At 40.2% G+C, this 27,749-nt stretch overlaps 3 protein-coding genes across 12 annotated transcripts in view; 2 read left to right on the plus strand and 1 right to left on the minus strand.

Moving 5' to 3' along the window:
- Positions 1 to 330: 330 nt before the first annotated feature.
- errfi1b (ERBB receptor feedback inhibitor 1b) lies at positions 331 to 7,150 on the plus strand. Of its 2 annotated transcripts, none has more exons than XM_028410082.1 (4): positions 331 to 466; positions 3,613 to 3,768; positions 4,285 to 4,367; positions 5,273 to 7,150. In XM_028410082.1, exons 2-4 carry the CDS (start codon positions 3,701 to 3,703, stop codon positions 6,247 to 6,249), a joined length of 1,128 nt encoding a protein of 375 aa, XP_028265883.1. In that variant the 5' UTR covers positions 331 to 466; positions 3,613 to 3,700; the 3' UTR covers positions 6,250 to 7,150. The 2 variants fall into 2 exon arrangements, with proteins under 2 accessions (XP_028265883.1, XP_028265884.1); XM_028410083.1 differs by having other exon boundaries at positions 3,616 to 3,768.
- A 1,431-nt stretch (positions 7,151 to 8,581) lies between these two features.
- On the minus strand, positions 8,582 to 16,884 carry emc1 (ER membrane protein complex subunit 1). Of its 2 annotated transcripts, XM_028410509.1 has the most exons (23): positions 16,741 to 16,884; positions 16,260 to 16,387; positions 16,104 to 16,169; positions 15,924 to 16,017; positions 15,708 to 15,836; positions 15,467 to 15,593; positions 15,218 to 15,367; positions 14,933 to 15,100; positions 14,597 to 14,668; positions 14,284 to 14,382; positions 14,066 to 14,162; positions 13,479 to 13,595; positions 13,200 to 13,208; positions 12,819 to 13,018; positions 12,577 to 12,726; positions 12,271 to 12,432; positions 11,976 to 12,095; positions 11,752 to 11,889; positions 11,109 to 11,282; positions 10,753 to 10,963; positions 10,565 to 10,649; positions 10,349 to 10,478; positions 8,582 to 9,550 (listed from the first exon to the last, which is right to left on the minus strand). In XM_028410509.1, the coding sequence occupies exons 1-23, from the start codon at positions 16,830 to 16,832 to the stop codon at positions 9,371 to 9,373; spliced, it is 2,898 nt and encodes a 965-aa protein (XP_028266310.1). In that variant the 5' UTR covers positions 16,833 to 16,884; the 3' UTR covers positions 8,582 to 9,370. The 2 variants fall into 2 exon arrangements, with proteins under 2 accessions (XP_028266310.1, XP_028266311.1); XM_028410510.1 differs by lacking the exon at positions 13,200 to 13,208 and having other exon boundaries at positions 9,371 to 9,550.
- Positions 16,885 to 17,579: 695 nt separating this feature from the next.
- Positions 17,580 to 27,749, plus strand: part of ubr4 (ubiquitin protein ligase E3 component n-recognin 4) — a 42,427-nt gene continuing 32,257 nt past the window's right edge. For 4 of the 8 annotated variants that reach the window (XM_028409528.1, XM_028409530.1, XM_028409531.1 and 1 more), the window contains exons 1-18: positions 17,580 to 17,724; positions 19,710 to 19,807; positions 19,898 to 20,001; positions 20,161 to 20,290; positions 20,381 to 20,526; positions 21,185 to 21,284; positions 21,545 to 21,686; positions 21,858 to 21,982; positions 22,202 to 22,326; positions 22,577 to 22,636; positions 22,763 to 22,953; positions 23,218 to 23,317; positions 23,715 to 23,852; positions 24,035 to 24,152; positions 24,657 to 24,698; positions 26,967 to 27,154; positions 27,359 to 27,515; positions 27,595 to 27,680. In XM_028409528.1, the coding sequence (XP_028265329.1) occupies positions 17,600 to 17,724; positions 19,710 to 19,807; positions 19,898 to 20,001; positions 20,161 to 20,290; positions 20,381 to 20,526; positions 21,185 to 21,284; positions 21,545 to 21,686; positions 21,858 to 21,982; positions 22,202 to 22,326; positions 22,577 to 22,636; positions 22,763 to 22,953; positions 23,218 to 23,317; positions 23,715 to 23,852; positions 24,035 to 24,152; positions 24,657 to 24,698; positions 26,967 to 27,154; positions 27,359 to 27,515; positions 27,595 to 27,680 (2,175 nt within the window). In that variant the 5' untranslated portion in view covers positions 17,580 to 17,599. The remainder of the gene's footprint in view (positions 17,725 to 19,709; positions 19,808 to 19,897; positions 20,002 to 20,160; positions 20,291 to 20,380; positions 20,527 to 21,184; positions 21,285 to 21,544; positions 21,687 to 21,857; positions 21,983 to 22,201; positions 22,327 to 22,576; positions 22,637 to 22,762; positions 22,954 to 23,217; positions 23,318 to 23,714; positions 23,853 to 24,034; positions 24,153 to 24,656; positions 24,699 to 26,966; positions 27,155 to 27,358; positions 27,516 to 27,594; positions 27,681 to 27,749) is intronic. The other 4 variants (XM_028409532.1, XM_028409534.1, XM_028409535.1 and 1 more) reach the window with 2 other exon arrangements.

The following is a 27,749-nucleotide window of genomic DNA, read 5'->3' on the forward strand; positions in this document are numbered from 1 at the left end:
GATTATTTGACATGAAAATATGCAACATATTCCATATTGATGATATATTGATGATGACCATCATAATGTGCTAAAACTGAATGTTTGAATATATAATAATATATATAATTGCACATATGTAGAAAATCAAGCAGTTTGACTTTTTAACTATAGTTATCGGTTAAAATGGTCAGAGTGTGTCATTGATGAGTTATTGGATATTGTCAAATGATGCGGTGTTTCATTTATTGCTGGGGGTTTCCCTTTAAGGCAGCCGTGGGTGGAGTTACGGTAACTTGTTGGATCCATTTATAAGGAGATGTGGAAAAGCGCGTCACTCTGACTAAATGATCACCTCCCAGTGTTGTTGACGGACGTGGGATGTCGCACATGGTTCAGGTTTGACTGGGATCTTACAGACACATTCCCACACCTTTGGACGGGCAGCCCAGCTTTACATGGAGATCAGTTTATCTGCATTTTCATGGTAAGACCTTTATTTACTTTACCTCCAATCCACTTATAGATATGGGATTAAACATGGGGCTTTAGCTCTGCTTCAAACGGGGCGATCAGGAGCAGCAGTGTTGTGCGTAAAGGGAACTTATGTAACAGACTGGATCTACATACAAAGACACAGATTGTTTTCCACACGGCCGCTCATCTAAAAAAAAAAAAGTTTCGTTCGATGGTCAAATATCTCTATTTCAAATGTTTGTAGATGATCTGAATTGTTTATTATTTTGAGGAGCGGGACGCGCCGCTGCAGGGTCCCCCCGTGTCCGCCAAGTGAAGCCCCGCTGAGGCGGGATGAAGCGGCTGACCGGGGGCTGGTTGTCCTGTCCCCGGTCCGCCGCTAGACGGAGCTGAGAAGTAAATAAACTAGACTAGTTTATATTGGGGGGCCTCTTCTGCAAAATAAGTTAATAAACAAACAATAATATGTGTCAGATGAAAAAATAAATAACATAAAAACAGCTTATTTTCTCAAAATACTAATAGGCTTGTATATAGGTTAAATCATGCTTCCTACCATTCATGTGACACATGCTGCAGCCCCTTTAATAAGCGTCTTCATTTCAATATTGCTCAAAGTTTGGAAAAGTATTAAATGATGGTTCTGGCTGATTGATTGGATCAGAATGTTTGTACGTTTTTATTTTCTCATACCATAGTTTGGCCCAGTGGTCAGATAGTGATGCTGATCACCTCCTTGATGTATGTGAATCACAAAATGGTTCAAGGGTTAGCCAGGAAACAATCGTTGGCCTCACAGCCTGTATTATTGATGTATAGATATTTATATCTAATGAAGAAATGTTGCTTCAAGTACTCATAATTGATCGGATGAGTATCCACAACTCTGTTCTTGTCTGTGAAAATGATCATGATTTAATTAAAAGCATATTTTAATAAAATGACACATTTTCTTTCTTGAAATCTTTCTACTGCATGTTTAGAATGTAATTTTTTTTCGATCATTGATCCTAATTATGACAGCATTTAATTGGCTCACATCATAATAAAGTATGAGTATTGTTGACATAAAGTATAATACGTCTCACAAATAAAAAGATCCCAGAGTGGAAATAGGAATAAAGTCTAACAGATGTACTTTATACTAGCACAATGACCTCATCAGTGGTCAGTGAATGGTCTGTTGCCTTTAAATGTGAGGTTGGGACTGCTAAGGATAGCACGTCAAGGCCCCTGCATGAGCCAAACAAACTGTTTTCTCCAGTGTCTGGCTGTGTCCTTCCGACTATGCCAGCACACGCAGTCCTCCTGCTGGGAGATGTAGCGGCACAGCCTCATACCTTGGCCACGTCGGTTTATCTCCATGGCGTATCTCTAGTCCTAACCTCATGGGAGAGTTCACTTGTATTTTCAGGCTTGCTTCACTGTGCACCAAAGTGGCACAAAGGCCCATTCATGCCTGAGAGTGCTTCCATTCATGGACGTTGAGTAATTGCTGGTAGAATTCATAATTGTTCTGTGTCTACCGTCTCCGAGGCTCACGGTGGAAGTGACGCCAAAGACGGTTGTTTTAAGGATGACATTAATATTCAAATGGAGGCATGAGTCACTGTTTTGTTTGTAGTGGGTTTCTCTTTGCATGCTCCGCATTGTGTGCTTCCCACTTCAACTGCAGATCAATCAGTGGCTCGAAAACAAAGCAGGACTTTGAAGAATAAGATGGCAATGTGATAGTAAAAAAAGAGGCCGTGCTATACCCTGAAGGCAAGTGTGTGTGTGGGTTCAATTTAGTGCTTACATTTTTACATGCAGTAAGTGTCTGTGTTGGATTTGCATTACAAAATTGCAGTTACTCAAGTGGCTGTGTGAAGCTGGCCTACTCCCTATTGACATCCATGTGATTTATATATATATGTAATTCACCACTTCGTATTTATTTTAAGGTTTAAACTTATGCATACTTAATGCGACTTTGAGTGACAGGTGGGCACTGTTTCTGATCGCAAGCTGCTAGACAGCCGCCCACCTCAGCCCAGCTTCATGCTTCATTGATTTACCCATATTAGGAAGCGGAAGATGGTGACGGCCGGAGCCTCCCACACTGAGCTTTAAAAATGATCTTCAGGAAATCTATGGCTGATGTCACAAAAAGATCTATCTATAGTTCCTGAGAAAGATTTGAGCAAAACATCTATCGGAGGCAAAGCTACAGTGTAGCTACTGAGCAGCATCTCAGGGTAGAGGCCCGCTGACCTGGAAGCATTGCCCAGTTCTAGTTATCAGTTGGTCTGTTGAAGCCCCCCTTTAGTGAGGACATGATAGAATGTGTCTGTCTGACATAAAAGCAGAATTTGACTTGCTTTCTTTGCTCTCTGCAAATCCTCATATTCTAAACTAACATCCTCACAGAAACACAAACTAAGTTTCTCCTTTAAATATGTGCGTAATAACTGGTGGAGGTTGTCATTCAGCATCACAGGAATGCTACACAATTAGGCCCTGTTGTGAAGGCAGATACTGCAGTGTTTCATGGTCACAGAGAGGAAGGAGGGTGAGGAGTGCTTTCGCCCTCCCACATCTGACCCAGAGGTTGTGCAACAGCCTGTTCCTCAGACCCACCGCTTTAAACTGAAAACCACAAAGAGATACATGTGGCAGCTGCCCAGAACAGACGGAAGTCATTTACTGGGTTCTGTTTGTTGTGTTTCTTAGAGCCTAAAACCCAAAAAACAATGGAGTGGATTACACATGTATATGTTGGGGAAATATGGAAATATCTAAGTAAATGTTTGTGCATGGCTTCTTTAATAGAAAAAATGTTATAGACAGACCCCCGATAGGACATGACAAGCATTACACCCCTAAAATATCCTATGTTTAGACAGAATTGCATGATGGAGAGTGTATGTGTGTGATCCCTGATTCTCCTTCAGGCATTTATGGTAGATAGCTGACCTTTGGCCTGGTCAGCTGGATGGAGTTCTGTTATAGATGTATGCTGTTTATGCGCCCAGTTTTGTGGACATTTCACTCTGAGCTGAACAAATGAAAGGAGTGATGTAATGCAAAGGCCAAATATGGAGAAAAAAAGTACTTTGTGTTATGTGGTTAATGCTTAAATTCTGACCTATTTATGTATTTATCGGATCTCTTCAGCAGCTCAGCACCGGGTGGAACGATGCTGTGATGGGTTTGAAGGAGCTGGCTTGTGTCGGAGCTACAGAACCATATCAGACAGACCTTCATGTGCGATTTTTGCCACAACATGGCTGGGAGTCAGAATAACTACTGGGGGCAGCATGACCTGAACAGGTACGCAGAAGTAAACACAAAAATGTAGCTACACTATTTAAACCTTCATTATAAATAAATAATAATAAAAAAGTTTTATTCTAGAGCCATTTACGTATTGATTTTTTAATGTAGTGGGATTCTGTGCGTAAACAAGTCAACAAGTTCAGTACCTCATGTCTCGTTAAGACGTTGTAAAAGAAAACACCTGCAGTTATTTACAAGGCATCTGATACTCACATTCACTCCATTTCCTCTAATTGTTTTCATGTTTATGTTTAGTAGAAGAGATAAAAACAGCAGTCTGCATGTACATACACCCAACAGATGCAGTAATTTAATGCAAAATAAAGGTTAAGTTGCTGTACTGTTACATAATGTAAACAAATAGAAAGAAGAAGGCAGAACATGTATTCTGTAACAGCGTTTGTCATGCTTGTTATTTCACATCCAATGACTGACCTATGTGCAGGAATGATTTACACACACATGCACAGCTGCGTATGGATTTCTCAACCTCTCTTGTTGTTGTTGCAGAATGTGCTTTGGCCTGAGTGCTGACCGGGAACATAACCTGAAGGAGCTTCGACAACAGCAAAGAGTGGCCAAAGAGTGTAATGGTAAGTCTTCGTCTAGACACATGAAGAAGAAAACCAGGCATTTTTACCACACAATTATTAAATTAACTACAGAAATGCTTTTAATTATATATTAATCGTGAGCTGCTTAACATGGGGAGTGCTGGCCAGACGTTTCTATTATTTTGGCCCACTGTGCTTCTTCTGCTCTTATTTTGAAAGTGAGTAATGTGCTCAGTGTGTACTTTATATCACTGACAAGCGAAGATAGATTGATACACAGACAAATACAAAATAAGGACAAATAGCAAGAAAATATATTTGAAGCAAAATATTCATTTTTGTTGTCATCAGCCATCACTATGAAACATTTAGGGCATTTGTTTTTGGCCCAGGACTCCTTTGACAAGTTCTGTTTGTCAGAATCATGAGATTCATATTCTCATTTTTTTTTTGTCTTGATCAGAAACTAGAAAGTTAAACCTTTTAACTGCTAAAGCAGTGTGTGCGGTTTGCTCTGGTGGAGCTGAGTTGTGTATCAGCAGAGTGAAATCGGGGTGAAGGAGGAGGCAAAGCTATCGCTCCCTGGTCACCAGCTGTCCCTGCAGTCTGGGGCACGTCGGATGTTTCCACACAGAAGGTTATGGGAAGCTCAAGTTAAGATCACAGCCCGCCCTGCAGATAATGACGATTCCTGTGTTAATCAGGGTGTTGTGGCTGATGTTTGACGAAGAAGGTGATAGGTTAAGCGGTCGTTTTGAACATGTTTTTACTCTGGTTTCCGGCACAATATCTTCAGTGAGCGAGGAGTTGGAGATTGGGCAGCTTCTGTTTTCGTCCCTCCTCTATCAGCCATTGAAAGTTGTTTTTTTCTCCATGTTCCTCTCACAACAGTGATAAGATTTATAAAAGTTATTGTGATGCTGTTTTTTTCTCTCCTCTCCCAGCCAACATCTCCCTCTCCCAGACTCCTTTCTACTCTGACACTTACTGCTCAACGTCTAATAACGCACTGCTGGCCCATGAGGGAGACCAGGTGGTCCCTTCCTGCCATAGACGAGCAGCATTCGAGGCCCCTCAGAGAGAGGCAAAACCTCTGCCTCCGCTACCTGATCCAGAGGAGCTCATGTCAGATGAAGCTGCAGACAGTGAAGTGGAGTTCTTTACCAGTGACCAACAGCGCCTTCTGCCTAAAAGTTACCCCAGGGCCATTTGCAGGGGCACCAACAGAGACTGTGGCCAAGTAAATTATGCATACCAGGAGAGCTCCCTGCAGGCCGCAGCTACTGGGATCGGCTCCATCGCTTTCTCCTGGCCGAGCAGTGCGGACAGACCAATGGGTAGATCAAGCTGGTTTGGAGCCAACAATTGGACATTCGCTTTCCAGAGAGAAGACAACCAGCATGTCGAGGATGCTTCTGGAAGCAAAGATCCAGACCAACAACTTTCATCCAGAATGTGTTTTTCCAGTACCACAACCTGCCCCGCTGACAAGCCAGAAATCCCTCCTCGCATCCCCATACCGCCAAAACCTCCTGCTCTCTCAAAGACTGTGAGCACCAACGAGGAAGACAAGCCTCCCAAAATTCCTCCAAGGGTCCCTTTGGTCCCACCGTGCCCACCTCGCACCTCCAGCCCCAAAAGTCTTCCGATATACATCAACGGAGTGATGCCTGCCACGCAGAGTTTTGCTGCTAACCCTAAATACGTGAGCAAGGCTTTACAGAGACAACAGAGTGAATGGACGCCACCGGCCGCTCAGGTTACTCCCCGCATCGTCCCTATTCTAAAGGACGGCAGACAGGCCAGCACCACCCACTACATCCTCCTGCCGCCAGGCCGACAGACACACACGGACAGGCGAGAGCGGCTGATGAGCGAGCCAGGGAGGACAGGGAGCAGTGGTGTGTGGCAGAGAAGGTAGAAATCTTAAAGACAGAGTACAATGACATCATTAATGTTCACTAATGACACACGTCATACTGGTGTTCATTTTTTAATGACTGATGTATTTTATATATACAGCTGCACTGTGAGGTTTGTGACTGAACATTTTACCTGGTCAGTATTTTAGAGCCGTCTGTTCAACATGGAATAATCATAATGATGTTGCAGTATTTTTCACTAATTGTGGTAAAATGTTTTCACATTGTGTAACTTCTGTTCAGTTTCAGTTCACTGCATCATTCATTTTTACTAAGACTGACAGCACATACCACAAATCTTACACTATACACTCTTACAAGAGAGCATAATAATAATGATAATAACAAAGGTGCGAGCTGGGCTTGTACCAAAACATTCCATGTGTGTTACTTTAATGACAAAGCTGCTTGAAAATGGCCATGTATTGATATGTTTTTTTGTTTTTCTATTTTTATAATCTGATTTACATCATATTCTACCTGCAAAAAAAAAGTATTGATTCCTGTATTTTACTTTGAAATTCTGGGAAAGTTTCACTCCTCACAACCTGTTGGGCAGAGGTCTTGATTTGTATGAAGAACAAGTCAAAGCTTTTGCATTAATTGACTCAGATACAGTTTCTTTTGTTAAATCATCATCAACAACAGAAAATCCTTTAATTATTGGGGAAATGATTTGATTTATGTTCTGTTTGTTGCCAAAATGTACAGATTGGACCTTTAATTCTTTTTTTCCAATGATAAGGTGCAGGCCCACATTTACAAACACTGTTACAGCAACCTGATAGGTGTCACATGAAGGTGTCACTTTTAGTTTGTTAACTTCATCATGTGTCAAAAGTTAATCATTGTAAAGCTGTTTTTAATCTATTTATGAAAATAAATAACTTATTCATTCCATGGCTGGCCTGTTGTTGTTTAATATGAATAGAAAGCTGAGTGGCTGATCTTGAGACTGTTTTTTGAGACAATTTTTGCCTATCCTTCTTTGCAAAATAGCTCCCGTTCACAGTCAGTGTGGATGTAGAGCATCTGTGAACGGCAGTTTCTAAGGCCCCGTTCACACTGGGGAAAAAAATGTGGCTTAAGCAGGATTTGGCCGCATCCAGATCAATCCAGATGTGTTTTTTTCCGAGTGTGAACACCTCCAATCCAGCTGAATCCAGTTTGATTTCAATCCGACTAGATCCACCCTCGAGAGGTGGATCTAGCAGGATTGGCTCAAATGTGGCTCAGGTGTGAACGCAAATGTGGCTAGCGAATCCGGCTTGCCACATTATTAGCCATATTACGAGGCGCCACCTAGTGGTTTGGAGAACAGCAAACACACTGGATGAAGCCGGATTGAGTGCGGACACAACTGTGTGCTAGCCAGATTTGAAAATAGGTGTGAACGCATCCAGTTTAAAGGCTGTCTGGGCTCAATCCTACTCTAGCTGGAATGACTTTCTCCAGTGTGAACGGGGCCTAAGTCTTGCCACAGGTTCTCAATAGGATTTAGGTCTGGACCATTCCATTGTAGCTCTGGCTGTATGTCCAGGGTCGTTGTCCTGCTGGAAGGTAACCCTCTGACCAGCTTCCCTGTCCCTGCTGAAGAATAGCATCCTCATAGCATGATGCTGCCACCATGTTTTTTACAGTGGGGGCGGTGTGTTCACTGTTCATGTGCATTGTTAAGTTTCTACCACACATACTTCTTGCCACTCTTCCAATATAAACAACATATTCTCCCACCTGAGGTGTGGATCTCTGCATCTCCTTAAGAATAACCGTGGGCATCTTGGCTGATGTTCTGATTTACATTCTCCTCGGCCGGCCTGTTTAAATTGACGGCCATGTCTTGGTAGGTTTGGTTATGCTATTTGCTTTCCATTTTCAAATGATGGATTGAACAGTGCTCCATGAGATAATCAAAGCTTGGAATATGTTTTTAGATCCTAACCGTCTTCTACCCCTCAGAGGGTTGTTCTCTAACAACCCTCTGAGGCCTTCACAGTACAGCTGTACTTACTTACCAATTACTTCTGAAGGCAGCTGTTTGCACTTGATTTTATTTGGGAGTATCTGAGTGAAAGGGGGCTAAATACATATGCATGCAACGCTTTTCATATTTTAGTTTGTGGAAATTTTTTTAACACCATGAATCATTTTCCTTCCACTTCACAATTTATGCTCTACTTTGTGTCACACTAAATCGCAACATATTATATTAAGGTTTGTGGTTGTAATGTGACAAAATGTGGAAAAGTTCAAGGGATATGAGTAATTCCTTAACAATTATCTGTTGGAGCTGCTTAGAAACTTAGAAAATAAGAAAATAAAAACTCAGACTGGAGTTTTGAAAGAAATTTTAATAGACCATCAACAGTAGCCTATAGTGGGATCAACACTGCTTACAAATAAATAAGCTGCAAGATGATTGATGGACGTAAACTGAAGGCTACTGTTGATATTTTCCTGGGTCAAAACATGTGATGTTTTTGTGTACGAGTGTTCAGGAAAGCCTAAATAACCATTTCTCATCCATGTGATCATCACCCCATACTTTGTAGTCACAGTTAATTTTGTGTGACAACATGAATAAAAAAGCTAACCATTCAGCTATGGTCTTGTACCAAATCATGACATACAGTAGTTAATGCATTCATTCATGTCTGTTCCCTCACTTCCACACGTATCCCTGCTTTACATGAGACCAGTCTGATGATGCAGAAAGTCTCGAAAAGAATCTTGGATTGTTGAAGTGCCTAACCTTCACGTGTGTAGTGATTTCCAAACTCCACAGTTTAGTTAATCTCAGTCAGTTCCATTCATTTGTAATTAGTTGTGTGTTAAACATTTAATCAAAATGATGTGGCACAAAGAGAAAATGAATCTACTCTCAAATAATTTCTTGTTTTTGCAAAATAAGTTAAAAAACAAACACATAAAACCTTTACTAACCCCCTCCTTTTCACCCCTCCCCTTCCCACCTTTGCCTCACCCCTGCAGTTCCTTATGGGCCTCATTGAACGTTGACCTGTGTTCTTCTACAGGCACAGCCTCAGCTGTCTCATCTCCTTGGGCTGAGGTCCTTCATGCAGCCGCGGGGCTGTCGGATATGGGAATGTGACGATCGGATTACCGCCAGGCTCGGTTGAGCAGTTTGACTTCTGCCAGGCGTTTGCTGATCATAGTGGCAAAGAAAAGGGCCAAGAGAACGCTGCTGATCAGCATGTAGTCGTAATCGTCTTTGAGCACGTCAAACTGCTTCGAGGGATAAACACGTGTCTGATAGATATCCAGACCGTAAGCCACAACCTGCAAAGAGGGAAAAAAGGATTATTTCATTTCTGGACATTTAACACTTGTAGTTTGAGTGCCTAATAAATGACAGGAAGTGCATGCATTTGTGACATATACAACTACAAAAGGGGAGAATGGAGGACAAAAAGCCATCGTGCCATTTCCAAACATCTCCACCCCCTTATTCAGGATTGACTGCACAGTAAGTCCCAGTAACACAGGGACTTGCTTATACATGTATACAAGCCTCACAGCAGTCAGATTCTTCATTAAGTCGATAATTCTGTGAATATGTACACTTCTGATACAAAGCAAGAGGAGACTTGTACAGTACAAAAAACCCAGATGTTTTTTATTTTATAAAATATCCAAAATTCAGTATAAACATGACTATAGGCTATAAATATAGATCTGTCAACCACACAGGTTGTGCTTTTATAGAGGTGCTCACACTTAATGATGATTATTAACCCATCAAGGATATTTGATTAGCAGCACCTGGCTGCCGCTTTCACTCTTACTTAGTATAGAAGCACTAAGTGCCCTGATATGTAGAACCATGTTAAACCCTGCATGTCACCTGGGGCTCATCAAAAATCTGACTTTCTGAAGAGACTCTAAAAGCTATTGTAATGCAATATGATATGCTTTTAATATTTATTATAATTTAATGCAGTGATGGAATTACAAAATAATTCCGGCTAAATCACATTTCCTGAATCTTTCTTTATCTGTCATATATTCTGGGATAATTCTGATTTTAATTCTGATGGCGGCACTGTGTTGTTTTGTTTAGAGCAAATGCAGACTCACCAGGCAAGTTGACTCCAGTCCAGACGGAGCAGTGTAAATGCCTCGCACTCTGGATATAGTCTGGTTGTAGTTGATAAACCACTCTGTGCGGATCAGTAGCTCAGGTGCATAGGGTATCAGGTTCTCCTCACTGAGGATCAAGTTAACGGGTCAGAATAGAAGATGGAGGGGAAAAAATGTTTAAATGTTTATTCAGGGTCTGACTGGTGGACTTACCGGCTTTGCTCAGATACTATTTCAGGCCTGCGTGGATCGAGGAACATCTTTGGTAATGACAAAATCCCTCCAGAAGGCAAGCCAACTGTACCAAAGACAGCCCATATAAACATATTAGAACATATGGAAAAAGACAAGTTATAGTCAAACATCCAAAAGAAAATAGGCACCCTCTATAACTAACTTACTCAGCAGATGGCGGCTGGTGATGCCCTTCTCGGTAAGGGTGGCCTCCAAAGTAGAAATGGAGGAGGGGAAAATGTAAGACTGCTGGAGCACCTGAGGAGCATGTGGCCGGTCCAGCGAGCTGAACACAGTGCTGTTGTACAGCTCCATTCCCTCATAGAGCTCAATTACAGAGAACTCGTTCCTGCGAGACTTGGTGCTCCAGTATTCATACTGCAGAGTCAGACAGGGAAATACAGGGAGATCAAAGTAACTGCCTGTGTCCCCTTCATCGTTTCTTTAGTTATGTCACCAAGTACTAAGCAACAAGTAAGGATCGTTGCCATTTCTATCCATAAAACTGAACAGTCATGCTCACCACCACCCAGTTTTCAGAGTGCACAACATGCACAGGGCCTCTGGCTTTCCTCTGAACGGCCTCATGGATGATGCGACCAGTCACGCCATCGATCAGGAGGATCCCTACAAAGCTGCGCTCCAGGTGTGTGTCTGTGCTCTCAGTTACCACAGCCAGCAGGTTAGGGTTCAGGTACTGTAGGAATGTAGAACAAATTGTTTAATTGAGGTTGAAAGTACACATTTTGTATTCTAATAAACAGTTCTCTGGGTTCTCGGTAACACAGAAAAATGGCATAATCCCAACGGTCTGGCTCCTCTTCATTCCTCCTCTCAACTGTGACTGATAAGAAGTCCTTCCATTGTAACCGCATACCACTGTGGAAACCGTAATGTGCCACCTTTCAGACTTCTACTATCCGAGTACAAGCAGGAACAACACTCCTATAAAAACATAGTATACTCTGATTCATCAAGACAGTATGATTCACCAAGAAAACAGTGACCAGAGGTAAAAATGAGTTTCAGTTTACATTAGGAGAGAGGAGTGCCTCTGTCATTCTGACTAAAACGGGAAGGTTGAGCCATAACAAAACAAATGAAAGCAAAGACATCATTTAAAGTTTCTCAGCACTCCCTTTCAAACCACAGTCAAGTTACTGTACCTTATAGAGTACACTGCGATCTCCCATTACTCTGCCCTGGGAGTGCACATGCTCATTGGCTCTTTTTCCTTTGACAGAAACGATCCTCTGTATGTCTGCGGGAATGGCGACCTCCCAGATCTGCTCGGTTGACAGGTCCTAAAGCACAAAATCATCATTATTGATTTATTGCAAATCAGTCACTCATTCACTGTGGGAACCTGAAATAATGCTGATTGACTTGCCATTCTTAGTCTGTAGCCAGAAAGTCTTCCTTGGTTGGAGTCGATCAGATAAAAGAATATAGATGAGGCCATCTCCTGGAGCTGCTGTAGTACATTCTTAGTAGATGGAAAAGCAGACACCTGGGGGAAGAGGGGAAGATTGATACAAAATGTTTGACAGTGAGTGGGAATAACATGACTTTGTTCTCTTTTCTGAATTTTCCTCTCTGTCACCGATAGGAACATACGATATGTAAGTGTTGATATTTATGAACAAACTGTCATTACCATGGATGACTCCTCCGCCACACCATACCTTGTACTGGTCATCAACGAGAAGCAAGACTTTAGCATAATCCTGGTCCATGAGTGGCAGCATGAGTGACTGAAGTATTGGCTGAGGTAGAGCTGGTGGAGAGACGTGACTTTTCTTTCCAAAGATGGGATTAAAAACATGCAGCATGGCCAGGCCTGTGTCCTAATATTAAAGAACAATAGAGAAAATGGCAAAAACTCACATGGCAAAGATTCACCCTTCATGTGTAGTACTGATCTGTACCAGAACTGCATTTTTCAGTCTCAAATCAATAGCAGACCTGAAGCTGAAGCTTGGATTATATACCTTGTCTTTGATGAGCAGCGTGCATTGTGGGGGATGAGGGAAGTGGGCAGTTGTCCGTTGCACCATTAGTTTAAAAGCTGCATTAGATGGGATGTTGTCCAGGTAGTGCCTCCATAAAATACTGCCGGTCTTACTGTCAATCCCAAAGAGCTTAACAGCAAAAAAAGACAAAAAGAGAAGTCTGACATGTCCATATTAAATTTAATAAAAACCAATAATTTGAAGGAGGAGGTGAGCTTTACCTTCCCAGATGCTGTAACCATCACCATCATCTTCTGCAAGTTAAACTCATCTCTGGACAGGTTCTCAATGGTGACGTCATTCTTCACTTGGCTGTTGGGCTTGCGAGCATCATAGAACAGCTTCCAAAGGTGAGCGATCCAGGCCTGCAGCAAGATGAGCTGAGAGGAGAGCCTCTTCAACACCATCGACATCAGGCCGTCTAGACAAATAACAGCAAGAGCATGCATTCACTGATTTGAGTTAATATTTCATAGCAATCTCTATACGAACAGGGGGTTGAAGTGAATGGTGTGACTAAAAGAGACGTTCAGTGGATGCTAAAAAGAAATTGACATCAACATGTGACACTAACATTGAGAAAAGTAAGAGAAATGCGTTACCTTGAATAGCTGAATCCATTCGCAGCAACAGAAACAGAGACAACAAAACATGTGAAGCTAGTGAAGCAGTGATTCAGAAAGCAAGACAGTTTTCAAACCGCCTGTAAACCCTTAAAAAAAAAGCCTAAAACACATTGCATCGGAGAAATAGACACATTTACTCATCAGTTCTAAATCAGCGGGGTATAATCAGCTAAAGTCAACTTAGCAATTACTAAAAGCTGAAAATTGACAAAATACATAGAAATAAAGGGGAGGGGATTTTGGTTTGACATTTACCGGCCTTTTTGCCAAACTCTCCTTCCAGCTCAGCCTGTGTTCCAGTAAGGGGAAGGTCCACCATTTCCATTGTCACCACTTCCGACAGGGCCTCCTCTCTTGTCCACATTAAACGCCCTGGAAAGCAGGACTCATTATTGTTCTGTGATGATAATTCATTTCGCTTCCCACACCCTGTGGCAGCATGCAGCACTTTCCAATGGTTAAATGATGACAGACTTTCCTTTCATGCTTATGGAAAGGACATTGATGGTGAGTACAGTCTGAAAACCTTAGAGTCTATTTGTGCTCCACAAAGTGGTCAGATGTAGGCAGTATTTATGATGATTAACAAATGGGGAAATCCCAAAATGTTATCAAAGCTTGGCTCACCACTCTCTTTGCACTGTGGATAGATGTAATAGATGCACGGTGCAATGATGGATGAATTCTTCACATTATGAAAATCATCCAGACACAGACGTAGTTACAGTATATGCTCTCAAAATGTTAAGACTTTGGCACCTCCCAGTGGTAGAATAAAAAAAAAAAACACACACGAGATAGCAGAACATTGAGCATAAAGTAAACAATTTGTCATTTTATACCCGGTTGCTGTATGAATGTGAGGGCGTGGTCTTCTGTTTGCACCATGACCCTGTAGCCAACAGAGTCATCTTTTTTCAAGTAGGCCTGTACATACAGCTGAAAGACAGAAGAAATAAAACTTTGTTAAGGCTCCACAATCGGTCATGTAGTGCCAGACTATTAGTAAGCCATGGTTTCTGTATCAACAACAGGATCACTAGACAAACTACCAACTCACCTTCTCTGGTTTCCCACCATTAGGATCCACAGTAAAGATCAGTGTTGTGTCTAGAAGCCTGCGTCCAGTCTCAGCACCAAAGAGGTTAATACTGCAAGCCTAGAAAACAGAGACAGATGATCAGCTTTTAGAGTACTTAAAAATGGAAAATGTAATTAGATTACCTTCATGACATTTACCTCTTTTAATTATAAAATAATCAAGGTTTTAGCAAAGAGTTATTGAAGATTGCACTGAGGAAGCTAACATGCATATATTTTAAATAAAATAATAATAAAAAAAAATCACAAGGTGTGATTTCATATTAACTTACAGTTTTATTCTTGGGTGACATGACAGCTGCAACAGTCTTCTCTCCAGTGGTTGCAAATGAAACCAGAAAGGCCTAAAAGACAAAAGACACAGTTTATAAATCACAGTTAAAGAAATGAGCAATTACACATTCTAGAAATATTTATATTTATATTCTTCAAGATAGTTTGTAGCTCTGTATCGGATAAACTAACACAAAATGCACCAATTTGCAAATCACTGAAACTGTCCTACTCAGTTATTCCAATAATTGTACTATTTCTGCTTAGCAAAAGCTGCAGGCAACTAGTGGTCTGAGCAGTAAACATCTCAGTCATGCATGGAAAAGGTTACGTACAGGCTTAAAATCCCTCAGTGTGACAATCTGCCCCTCGCTGAGCTGAAGAAGCAGGTACTGGTCGGGGCCAAGCTGGAGGAAGAACTCTGAGAGCGGCTTATGAGCTGGGTTGGGCTGGTGTGACACCAGGACAGGGTGAAATCCTGGGGCTACTTCAAGTCCCAGTGACTACAAGGAGATGAATAATAACACTTTTAAAACCACTGAAAAGATTCTGCACAGATAAACTGAGGAACATATAAATATAAAGGGTTCGAGAAAAGGGTAGCTTTTTTTGTTTAATACCTGCAGGGGAATCTGTGTCATCTGCGACTGTTGGTTTAAGTCAAGTGTATACAGAGACATAGTTGCAGAGTCTACACATGTCAGCATCCCTTGGCCAACCACTGTGCAGCTCGCTAATATGTTGGACAGCCATGGAGCTTCAACTGAGCTCTGAAAACAACATAAGCAAAAACAAAACAAACAAATGGATATTAGACAAATTGTTTTTAAGGCTGCATTTAAAATGTCAAATGTGTCTTTCTTACATACCTGCTTGATTATTTCTCCATCTTCCACACTGTAAGCAACAACAGCAATGTGGGAATGTGGAACAACACCCAAAGCATACACTTCACCATTTCCATCAGAATACACAGCCTGGTAATCCACATTTTCACTGGAGAGATAAAAAGACAAACACAGAGAAGAGTTTAAGAATATGCACTGTGAACATTGTGATTTATATATTACGTCTGACAAAATCATCCCAAATAAAATCCACATCTCTAACCTTTCTGGAAGATTTTCTATCCATTTTTGATGACCATTAGAGAGGTAATGGAGCGAGATGATGTTTTTCTTCAAAACAGCCACATGTCTCACCGTGTCTGTCAGTCCAACTAAACAGGCTGCCTGAAAACTAAAATGCATAACAAAAGCAGTTGTGATTTGATCAAAATAAAGACAATTCCAACCTGTATTCACTGCAAGTCCAACAGATACTCACCTGCCAGAGTCCAGCACAATTTCCCAGTTCAAACCACCAACACTGACATCCCAGGAGCGCAGCAAGCGCCCATTACCAACCACGAGCACTGCATCTATGAAACAAAGACAGATTTGTTTAAAATCCACTTACAGTGAAAGAACAACTTCTATATACTCAATTGGAATAACAAAAAAGAACCTTGTCCATGGTGCAAAAGAGCATCAATATTTCCCTCTGCTCCAGCCTTATCCACGTGTCTCCAGACTGCAACAGACATTTAATAAAAAGTCATTAAAACTGCAGTGCACGCTGTATGTCAGGCGGGCCATCGTTCAGACTAACAAAAACACTTACAAAGCTCCCCAGTCCTGGTATTAAGTGCAGCAAAAACGTTGCTCTCCGTTGCCAGAAGCACCTTTTTGGATGACTGCACTTGTGCGTCAAAATGAGAAAAACGAACCTTGCCTACATATTGCTGCCTCCTGTCAAACACAAAAAGCAGAATGCAGGCATTCAGAAGGTCATCGAGCTAGTCTTCGTAGAATCGCTGAATGAATCAAACCCCAGTCTGACACAGTTCAAATGAAAAAGCTGATGATTGTTAAAAGGATGGCACAGACTGTCGGCTCTCAACCACATTAAGCAATTTATTTATAGGAATACATGATTTTTCAATTGGAAATATTGCAAACTATGAACACGGTAACAGTCTATTCCTAACACAACGAGTCGGAGCTAGTTGCTTGTGACAGGTGTTAGCATTAGCATTTCTAAACTAAAATCGCTGCTCGTAAAAACAAACCCTGTATTTGTTCATTTCATAGGTTCTTCTTACCAGTCGAATTTTCCTACTTGATCCTCAAACACTGCTTCGACGGTGCTGCATAAAATTATACATTTTAGCCACAACAAAATTAGCATTGCCATTGCAGCAGTAGCTTCGACTTTCTCTGAAAGAATAGAGGAAGTCGACGGTCGACCGACTTCCTCTTGTGGGAAAAAAAGGTGCTGCCCCCTAAAGGTTAATATGGCATACTGCAGTAACAGTATTCAGATTTTACAAAAATACAGTACCTAATGTTTTCACCATGATAAATGGATAAAAAAACGCTGCTGTTCTTGTAGATATGGTTAAAGTAAATGTACATTCAGTGCAATACTTTCTTCACATTTGATTAAATTTAAAGAAAAAAGATGCATCTTTGTAATAATAAAAGATGTTATGTAGTACATTTTGATTTAGCCTACATTATATTGAACCAGTGTTGGTCTAGGAGACAATATAGTCAACAATCTCATTCTGCGGTGGTGTAATAATTTGTAATAATTTCAATAATAATAATTTAGAAGAAGATACAATTATTCAAGAATCATATAGTTATACATATTTACAAATATGTAAAAATCAATACAAACTAAGCAAGATAAAATAAATGATTGCTGTATAAAGCAAATTCTTACAATATATTTACTTAGCAGATAATGGAATTTATTTTGACATATTGGTAACTTTATTGCTAACCATTCCATGGCTTGCATTAAAATAATCATTGTGCTTGGTTAAATGAAGAAAAACGTACAATTTTAGAGGAAATGTGGTCATGACAGTTTAGAGATTGTGAGCGCCCCCTGTGAATTACTTTCACAGTTTCTTCTTCCAGTACTGTAGCTAGTTTTTTCTATGGGATTTCAAGATGGCGTCGAGCGGAGGAGATGGGGAACACGAATGGACAGCGGCAGTGCGGCCGCTTTTATCAGCTTCTTATACCGCTTTTGAGACGAAAGAGCTACCTCAGCTTATTGGGTCTATAATCAACAGGTAACCGGTTACATGTCAATAAACTGTGTGCGTCTGTGTGCTCCAAAACTCAACGTAACCACCCAGGATTTACCTGGCTAGCTAACTTAGCTCGGCTAGTTAAGTTCGATGGGAAACGTTACCAATTTAGCTACCATTAGCTGTTAGCAAGCTACTCGAGCTTAAGTTGAACGGGCATCAAGTTATTGACGTTAGCTAACATGCTAACGATAGCTAACTTTATCAAAATGCTATTTAGCCTCCCTTGACAGGTAACTTTATGCAGTTTCAAGCAACGGACGACTTATCGCTGACATCTGCGCATCTGTAAAGCAACGCCTTTGCTGTTTAAACGCTAAACAGTGTTGCAATATTATGTTTGACAAATTTGCTTCATCATTAGCTAGCTAACACAAACATTAGCCGGCAAGCTAACTGCCGGGCCTTATAACCGGAGTGGCTAACGTTAAAATGGCCCAGTCACAGTAATATTTGACTACGCCAGATGACTACTCAGCTAAATTTGATTCGACTTGTTGGCTGAACATGCCATATAGAGTCTAATCTGGGCTTGTCAAGGGACATTTTACGCATTAACTTGATTGTGAAGGCAGCTAGTCGCTGTAATGCAATCTGCTGTATGCTTGTGGTAGGAACTAAAAGTAGGCGGGGACCTTGTTATAGTGTTAATTTTTGATCAGGTGATGTTGGGTGATAGTTAACATATTGTTAGTAAGACGATACTCTCTTGTGGTATTTTCACTATACTACAGTGGAGCAGAAATGGGAAATTGCCTTTTTGAAGACCAGACAGACCGGCGTGTTCATTTTCGGTGATGCAGTTATTATTGCACGTATCACTGCGAAGTGCTTGTTAACTCAGCATTACTCGGATACGTACATGGCAGTCAGGTTGTCGCTTTGCACTCCAGTTTTAATAGGTTTCGTTTTCCAAAGAAACAATGTACCTCTCAGTACATGCTCCACTGCTACGGAAGCTGTCTCACTTTCAAAGCTGGCTGTTTTGTATTTTAAATCAAGCTGTCATTGTCATAGTTGACATTTGGCTGTGTAATTCTGTAGTAGTTAAATATGTGGACTATTTTTGTCAAAGTTATAAATGGCCATTTGCAGTTTTTGAGTGTGACAACAGTTGAGTTCACTCTTTACTCTACACACTGGCTTGACTTTACAGATTATTATTTATATATGACTGAACTTTTGTTTGGACAGCATTTATTTTGTTGTTTCATAGCCGTTTGTGGCCATGTGTTTCCAAGAAAATGACAGGCTTATAATGTACAGTCTTTATTCTTATAACTTCTGGACAATGTCCAATATGTGACATCTGCACATTGTCCATCATTGCCAGATGCACTCTGCTTGGTTCAGGTGATGGTTGACAGAGTGAATACTGCTGTTTTTATGTTAGTATCAGAACTTCATTCACTTGAAGCTGTGTGTATTCATATATCATATATTCAAGGTAGCTTAGCTGAGGTTAAAGGGACTATAGATGTAATTGTTTTTCATGTCCTACTTGACCTCACAGTTTACATTTGCTTTTTTTTAATCAAAGCAACAATTTGCATGGGAGGTCTACCACTACTGGTTCTTTTCTCTTGTTCTTTTCATATGCAAAACATTTTGTGTGAATATTTGAGTTGCCTCTTAGAGTATGTAGTAAATGTATTATTTTGTTGTCAGCACTGGTTGATGAAAAGTATGTGATTATTTTTCTAACTAGAAAATTTCTTGAAGTAGTTTCTGTTTTACATATGAGAAATACATGCACTATGTAATGGATACTGCAGGTATTAAAATAAAACTTAATATGTTGCAGCAATGGGAATAAATGATTAAAAATAATGTTATTTAATTTAACATAACTCAAACACAGAGGAGACTACAATCAAGTATGAAACATTTTGGAGAAATTGTATTATTATAATTTCAGAATAATCAGTTGTTTCTATATAATGCTATGTTTTACTTGTCATTTGTAGTGAGTCAGACATTCTTCACCATGACAAACAGTATGAGCCCTTCTACTCATCATTCGTGGCCCTCTCTGCACATTACATTACCACAGTATGTGGACAAAGTAAGTAGCATTCATTTCAGTGTAGTATAATGAATGGTTACTACTGATATTAACCCAAAACATTAAAAATGTGCATTTCTCTTTTCTTAGTACCGAGAAATCAGTTGCTGTCTGTTGCTGCAGCGTGCAAAGTATTGATTGAATTCTCACTGCTGCGCCTGGAGAACCCAGACGAAGCATGTGCAGTGTCACAGGTGAGAGACAAACTGCGCCGGGGATAATGTTGGCTGGTGTTCTGGGACGCTGTTATATGCAAGATTTAAGAAGAGGATTGTGTCCCTGGCTTAATTTATTAGTAAGTTGTGTGTTTATTTGAAGGGTGTTGTGTTTAAATTGGGTAACTATTTCTACAGAAACACCTGATTCTCCTCATAAAAGGACTTTGCACTGGCTGCAGCAGACTAGATCGCACAGAGATCATTACTTTCACTGCTATGATGAAGTCTGCCAAGTTGCCTCAAACAGTCAAGACCCTTTCAGATGGTGAGTATCCCTATAATGGATGGACAACATGCAACATCTCAGTGGGACTGAGAACATTTTGGTATGTGACTGTCATTTCTCATTTACTAGTGGAAGATCAGAAGGAGCTGCCCAGTGCTGTGAACCCAGAGCTTCGACAAAAAGAAGTCCAAATGAACTTCTTCAATCAGCTGACTTCAGTTTTTAACCCTGACCTTAGCACCATCTTGGCCTCACCATCAGCAGCACACATGCAGGCAAGTGTTATTTACGCAGCGGCCCTCTCCACTAAACTAAATAGCTTGTTCATGTTTTTCTTCTCGCATAACCTTTGTGTAACTCACCACATTTAGACTGTCTGTAAACAGGCATTAGGCATCTGCCTATTGTTGTTTCCAGTGTTGTGATTGCTTTTATCACCTGGTTAATGGCCACAACTTTCACTTTTTGCAGCAGTACTGACCCTTATCACCAACCTTTTTACTAAAAGTCTTATTATACTTGTGCAGACAATTTGCTTACCACCCCATGATCAACTAGAACAAAGTTTTTCTGAGCTCATTGCCTTCCATACAGTTGTGATTGGTTTCAAGTGAAACAAACAAGACACAGATTATTTTTCCAGAAAATGACGTCTGCACATTGTCCATTGTTGGCCTTTCACAAGTGTAGCTCACAGCAGCAGATTGGTCATGCCAGATGCATTTTGACCTACTCTCTGGGTAAATTTCAGAATTTTTTTCCCCTAGACCAGAATAATTATGGGTTCAGGCTGTGCAAGACTAACAGAAAGTTAAGATACATCTTGACTTGTAGTTTTATTTCCTGTGTTCAATACTTCCTTTTCTGACTGTGTTGTATGTTTGATAGTCATCATTAGCCATGCTTTTGAACTGTTTTTCCTTTCAATTGCAGGCTGAGAGTGATTGTGATGACCAAACCACAGATCAAGCTGTTCAGGCCAAAATGAAAAATGCCTTTGTTTCCCAGAATGTGTCAAGCTTACAGGAACTTGGTGAGGAGATTTTGCTTTGTGGCAGGTTGTGTTGTTAACACTACTGTATATGTGGCTTTATTTAAAACCTTTAAGCCAGCTGTTTCTGCTGAGAAAAGTATTTTTAGTTTACAGATAAGACCAGGCCACAGATAGTATGCCTAAATATAAAGCAGTAAAAAAATAATCTTTATTTACTTTTCCTTTTTCCTCTAAATTTGTATTTATTATTGTTTTTTTTGTAATCTGGCTACATGTTTCTGTCAAATTTGTCTTTCCAGGTGGGTCAGAGAAATTGCTACGAGTGTGCCTCAACCTGCCCTACTTTCTGCGCTACATCAACCGCTTCCAAGATGCTGTATCAGCCAATTCTTTCTTTATCATGCCTGCTACAGTGGCTGATGCCACTGCTGTTCGCAATGGGTATTTATTTATTTTTTACATAAAGTACATATGAGCTGATGACAAAAGTTAGGAATGGAATGTTATTATTTTTTGAATAGGTGATATAGTCTGTAAATTTTAGGTCTTTTTAAGTCAAAAGGTTTTCTCCAAAACCCTTCTGTTGAGACTCTTATTTCAAATGATTCCCAGATTTCATTCACTGGTGATAGACGTAACCATGGCTTTGGACACACTTTCCTTGCCTGTACTGGAGCCCTTGACACCAGGGAGACTACTGGACATGACTGTGCTGGCTTTGAGCTGTCTCTATGCTGGTAGGTGGAAAAACAAATTGTACTTTTGTGCTGTTAGACTGCTCTAACATGCAACATGGAAGAAGTGTACACAGACCAACAGTGCAGCTGAAAGATGAGCTTAAATGTACTATCACAATCTGTAATGAATAAAATCATTAACTGAGTAGAGCAGTGCCACAGTCATTGTCAGTATTGCGTTGAATGTAAATTTATACAGTGTATATTTTACCTGTTTAGGTGTGAGTGTGGCCACTTGTATGGCCATTCTGCAGGTAGGCAGTGGCCTGCAGCTTCGCTCTGCCTCCACTGGGACAAAAGAAGAAGACTATGAAAATGATGCAGCCACAATTGTCCAGAAATGCGTGAGTATCATTTAGTTCCTTTGCAATGGCATGTGCATGAAGTACTGTGTACATATTTGTCAAACTTAATTCTTTGTAACTTGTAACTAAAAAGTATACCTTCATTCAATATATCGAGTAACCGGATAAAAATCAATATTGTGACAGTTTGTTAAACTACTCTAATGGCTTCTTTGCTAGTAGATGTACCTTAACAAGATACACTATATTTAAACGCTGACAGTATCTGCAAAATGTGTGTTATCAACAGCTGGAGATCTATGAAATGATTGGACAAGCCATCAGCAACTCCCGCAGAGCTGGAGGAGAGGTGAGTAACAACTTTGATCATGGAAATAGGAAAGTAGAAGAACAACACGTTTGTACCGCTGGATATTGCCACAGTTTTCCGTTTTGAAGTTCAAATAAAGATTTTCTCTAATTTTTTGTTCTTTAGCATTATCAGAACTTCCAGCTGCTTGGAGCCTGGTGCCTCCTAAACAGCCTGTACCTGATTCTTAACCTGAGCCCAACTGCCCTAGCAGATAAAGGAAAAGAGAAGGATCCTCTGGCTGCCCTCCGTGTTCGGGATATTGCTGCTCGAACCAAGGATGGCGCCGGATCGCCTAAACTTGGTCCTGGCAAAGGGTAATTTTTAATTGTTAAAATGAATAAAAGTCATATGTTTCTTGTGTCTTTGTGGCTCTGTATGGTTTACACTGAGCAGGATTTGCTCTGCTAGTGGTTTTTATTTAATCAAGCCCAAAAGATGACTTCTTACTTTGGTGTGCACCAAACAAGCACACTCATCAAGCTATTCCTAATACCACAATGGCATTTGATTTGATTTAATTTTAAAACAAAAAACTACTTTCTAGATTGTGCAGGATTTAAATGCATCATTTTTTTCAGACACCAAGGGTTTGGAATTTTGTCTGTGATCCTGGCCAACCATGCCATCAAACTGCTTACTTCACTTTTCCAGGACCTTCAAGTAGAGGCTCTGCACCGAGTAAGTGTTGTACCATGACTGTGTTACACTGATGCTCTGTTTGTGGCCACTGCCCTGGTGTTAACTTGGAACTATACTATTTGACATAACTCTGACATCATTTAAGTGAGGGCCAGCATGGCTAGTGAAATGCACACCACCAGCTCATTTGTTTGAGGAATCAAAGCACTTCCTTTGCTTCAGTAATGACTTCTTATTTTGTACGTCTTCCCGGTTGTCACTTCATTGTAGCACGGGTTTGCATTGCAGTCCAACTTTATTTTAATGTATTTATGTATTTGCTCAATAATTCTAGGAAAGTTACTAGATCAAAATATATCTACAGTAATTTAACAATAGTGGAACTCAATTCCTTGAAAGTCACATTTCTTCATTGTATTTCTCACCTTACCTGCAGGGCTGGGCAAGTGATGGACCACCAGCTGAGCTCAACATTATGGCACAGAGCACTTCCATTCAGAGGGTCCAAAGACTCATCGACTCTGTGCCACTGACCAATCTACTCTTCACACTTCTCTCCACTTCCTACAAAAAGGTGCTGGGACTTATTTAGCTGTAATTTGCTTGCTGTGCTTTCTTGAAAATTGTTATAGACATGAAACAAAATGTGCAAGAAGAAATGAGAATTTTTGTGTGCTTCCTTTGTCCTTTATGTATCACCCAACAAAATGGACAGGGTCGAGAGGCAACTATTGAGAATGTTTGTGTTTCAATCAGGCCTGTGTTCTCCAGCGCCAGAGGAAGGGCTCAGTCAGCAGCGATGCCAGTGCTTCTACTGATTCAAACACCTACTATGAAGATGATTTCAGCAGTACGGAGGAAGACAGCAGCCAAGGTGCCTTAATCTTGTTTGACTCAAGAATCTCTATCATTATGTCAGGAAACCTCCAGAATATTCATGCTAGACCAGTGCTTCTCAAATGAAATTCCCACCCCTCAAATTACCCATGATGAAGCAGGTGATTATTAAAGGTCTAAATTAAAATTTAGTTATTTAAAAGTCAGCACAATAGAAACAAGAAACTCCTCTCCTACATACCTTGCCCCTCTTTAGACATTACCGAGTACTACATACAGGGTTTACATCATCAAAATTGACCATTAGCTAATGCCCTTAAAGTCTTCATTGCAGCTTGGATGCAGGTGTCATGATTGTATTTGATTTCTGAGTTAGAATCAGGGCTGTATCACTGAAGCAGTCAATCTTGTGTGCTGTCAGTGGAGCACCCAGTCAGTAAATGGCAGTAGTGAGAGGGGTAAATGCGTTGACGTAATCAAACTTTTTTTTTGTCCCTTCATCACAAAATGACAGCGTAGTTGACAGTTTCTACTATTTCAGCAGAGAGAAGACAGGAGAAGACAAGTGCAGCTTGTGTCTCAGGTCAGCAGTTTTCTGTCCTCAGAGCAAAGAATTGGTGTCCACTTGACTGTCCTAGATTCATTTATGTTGTTGTATGTCTCACAATTTAGGCTCTGAGCTTTGATCCTGATAGCCTAGAAAAAATAAAGCCAGAGATGAAGAGGCTTTGACAAAACACCCCCTACTATCAAAGTTGCTATGTGTTGTATTTTAATATGAACTAAATTGATTTATTTTTTTTGTCAAAGAGGTTCATCTGTGGCTCATTATGTTTCAAAGGATAATACCAGTGGTGTGGGTGCTCATTGTCATTTTACGACAACTTTAGATTACTAGATCAAGCAGCTCTGACAGCTCTGGGGAACTGCTTATAGGATTGCTTAAAAAGGCCAACGTGTAAATACAATATAAAATCCCTGCAAATCGAAAGATGTTTAGTTAAAACCTTTTTGGAACATTTTAATGATTACATTGTTAGGTGACTATTTGAAATTAATCTTTTTAATTTTTAAGCAGTAAACAACAATGAATAACCAGCCTGTAGAAATGATTGTTTTGTATGTGAAAAAGACCCACATCAAGACAGTGGTATCATTCTTGAATACCATATCAAGTTGCGCTAAATGGGCTCAAACATACACTGCAGTCTTCCTGTCACTTGAAAAGTTTTGATTTTTTTTGTATGTTGCATGTACATGTGAATATCAACTTAATGTGATATTCTTTTAAAACATTAATGTTGTGTCTTGCTTTATGTATTTTAATGTATGTCACTGTAGATGGCTGATAGCATTCACAAGGGCAGGATTGAAGGTTTGGTTTGATGGTGAGCCTTGATAGACTTGATAGACTTACACCTGGCTTACAATTTTGGAATTTTTGACTTAAAAAACAATGATAAAACAAGCTGTTGTAGGTTTTATGTGGTATTGCTGGTTCAGGGTTAGAGCAGTTTTAAAGGGGCCAAGCACGCTCAAACATGTACAATGGTTTCCTTTGTTGAAGTCAGGATAGGGTTTACCCTCAAGGACTCACTGCTTTCTCCTTTTTTTCTGTATTTTAATTTGTTGCTATTGATTGATAGGCATACAGTAATGCACAGGAATTGACAGTTTGTAGGAGACATTGAGTTAACTCTTTTACTGATCACTTTACATATGGTTCTTGCTGTGTGTCCTTGCACATGTGGAAGCATGGTGACTGCAAGAGGAGGGATGTCAATGACCCGTTGCATATGAGGTCACACAGATTCACTGTGTAGATATATGATGTGGTTGAACTGGGTCAGAGCAGATCAACCAGGGCTTCCTTTTTGTGTTATACTGAAGAGTGGCAATATAGAATCTAAAAAGAGCCACAACAGCCCTTGGAATGTCTTTATGCCCCACTCTAATTCTACAATGTAAACCTCCATCGTTAATTGTAATATTGTAATTGTATATTTTGGGTTGAGCACATATTGGTTTTTCCCCCTAGAGCTTATTAGAGTTTCATAATTCTTTTTATATATGAGTAGACCATGTGACAGAATCAAGTTTGTATCATTATGTTAAAATAATCCAGTTCTTAAAAATAGAAACACATATTTTATTATATTTTAACAGTCATTTTTTTTAGCTGAAGCATGTTGCAAGTGCATAAAAATCCAATGCCTGATATAATGCTTTCTGCTCTGCAATGCAGTTTGGAGCTTTGTAGTTAACAGAATTCAGGAAAATATGCGTGTTGCATCAAGTGTGAATTTATTGCTAGTTTTTTGCCAGTTGCATCAGTAGAATCTATTGAAAGGTTATAAGTCTTGTATCAATTCAAAAATTCCAAATCATAAAAGTATTCTCACATTACTTACATTACATAGTGTGGAGCGACAGATTTTAGGGAGCGAAGTAACAGTAATGATGGACTTTTGATTTGAAGGAAACTAAAAGCAATGTTTTTTTAGTACCTCTGGTAATAATAATGAAAAACTATGAGAGGACAAGAGGACAGGGAAACTATAATATTCCACCTACTGCTTTGATGGCAGGGGTATTGAAGTCTTTTGAGGAAAAAAGAAACATTCTGTGGTGTGGATATTTGAGAGTTGAACACCACTATTCCTTCATTTCATGCAGTCTCTTACCTTGTCCACCACCTGCACTGTGTTGTAGGTGTCATAGGGCCGGTGCAAAGCATTTTATGTTTCCCTTGTTATGACACACCTATCACTTCACAAATACCTTATATGTTTTGTAATATTTCTGACGTAACCTTGAGAAATGTGTATTAACAATTTGCCATTCTCTGCAGATGATGACAGTGAACCGATCTTGGGGCTTTGGTTCGAAGAGACAATTTCACCTACTAAAGACAAAGTGGCACCCCCACCTCCACCACCACCACCACCTCTGGAAACCTCTCCCAGACTGAAGAGCCCCAGCAAGCAGAATCCAAGCGAGAATGGCAATATTTTAGCTGGCCGTAAAGATCCAGAACTGGTGAAGATGTATTTGTGTTTATTTGACAACATGCTGTACAGTGTGACGCTGTAATGAGAATAGAGAATAGAATATACTTTATTAATCTCTTCGGAAAGGTCCCTCAGGGAAATTTGGGTTTAATGCATAGTAAACAGCAGTATGCAGTAATTATTTGATGTCATTTTTATGTCTCTACTGACTTGTCACTCTTTATTCCTGTAGTTCCTCAGTTTAGCATCAAGTATTCTGAACTTCATCACCACCTCAATGCTGAAGTCAAGGAACAACTTCATCCGCAACTACCTGAGCGTGTCTCTTACAGAGCAGCATATGGCTACCCTAGCCAGCATCATCAAAGATATGCACAAAGATGTCAAAGGTAATTTAAACATGGCTAGAATAATGAAATGGTTTATTGTAAATTGCTAGCAGGTAACAGAATGTATTTTATTTTCTAGGCTCCTCGGATGAAGTGTTTTCTCTAGCTCTGTATCACTTCAACCACACGCTAGTTACCTCAGATCTTCCATCCCCTGCCTTGCAGGTAATGTGATTAAGTCACAGTTATAATGTAAAGAACTGTGCTGTCAACATAGTGTTTCATTATTGTATC

The sequence above is a fragment of the Parambassis ranga genome, chromosome 7 (genome assembly GCF_900634625.1).
Source record: "Parambassis ranga chromosome 7, fParRan2.1, whole genome shotgun sequence".
NCBI lineage: Eukaryota > Metazoa > Chordata > Actinopteri > Ambassidae > Parambassis > Parambassis ranga.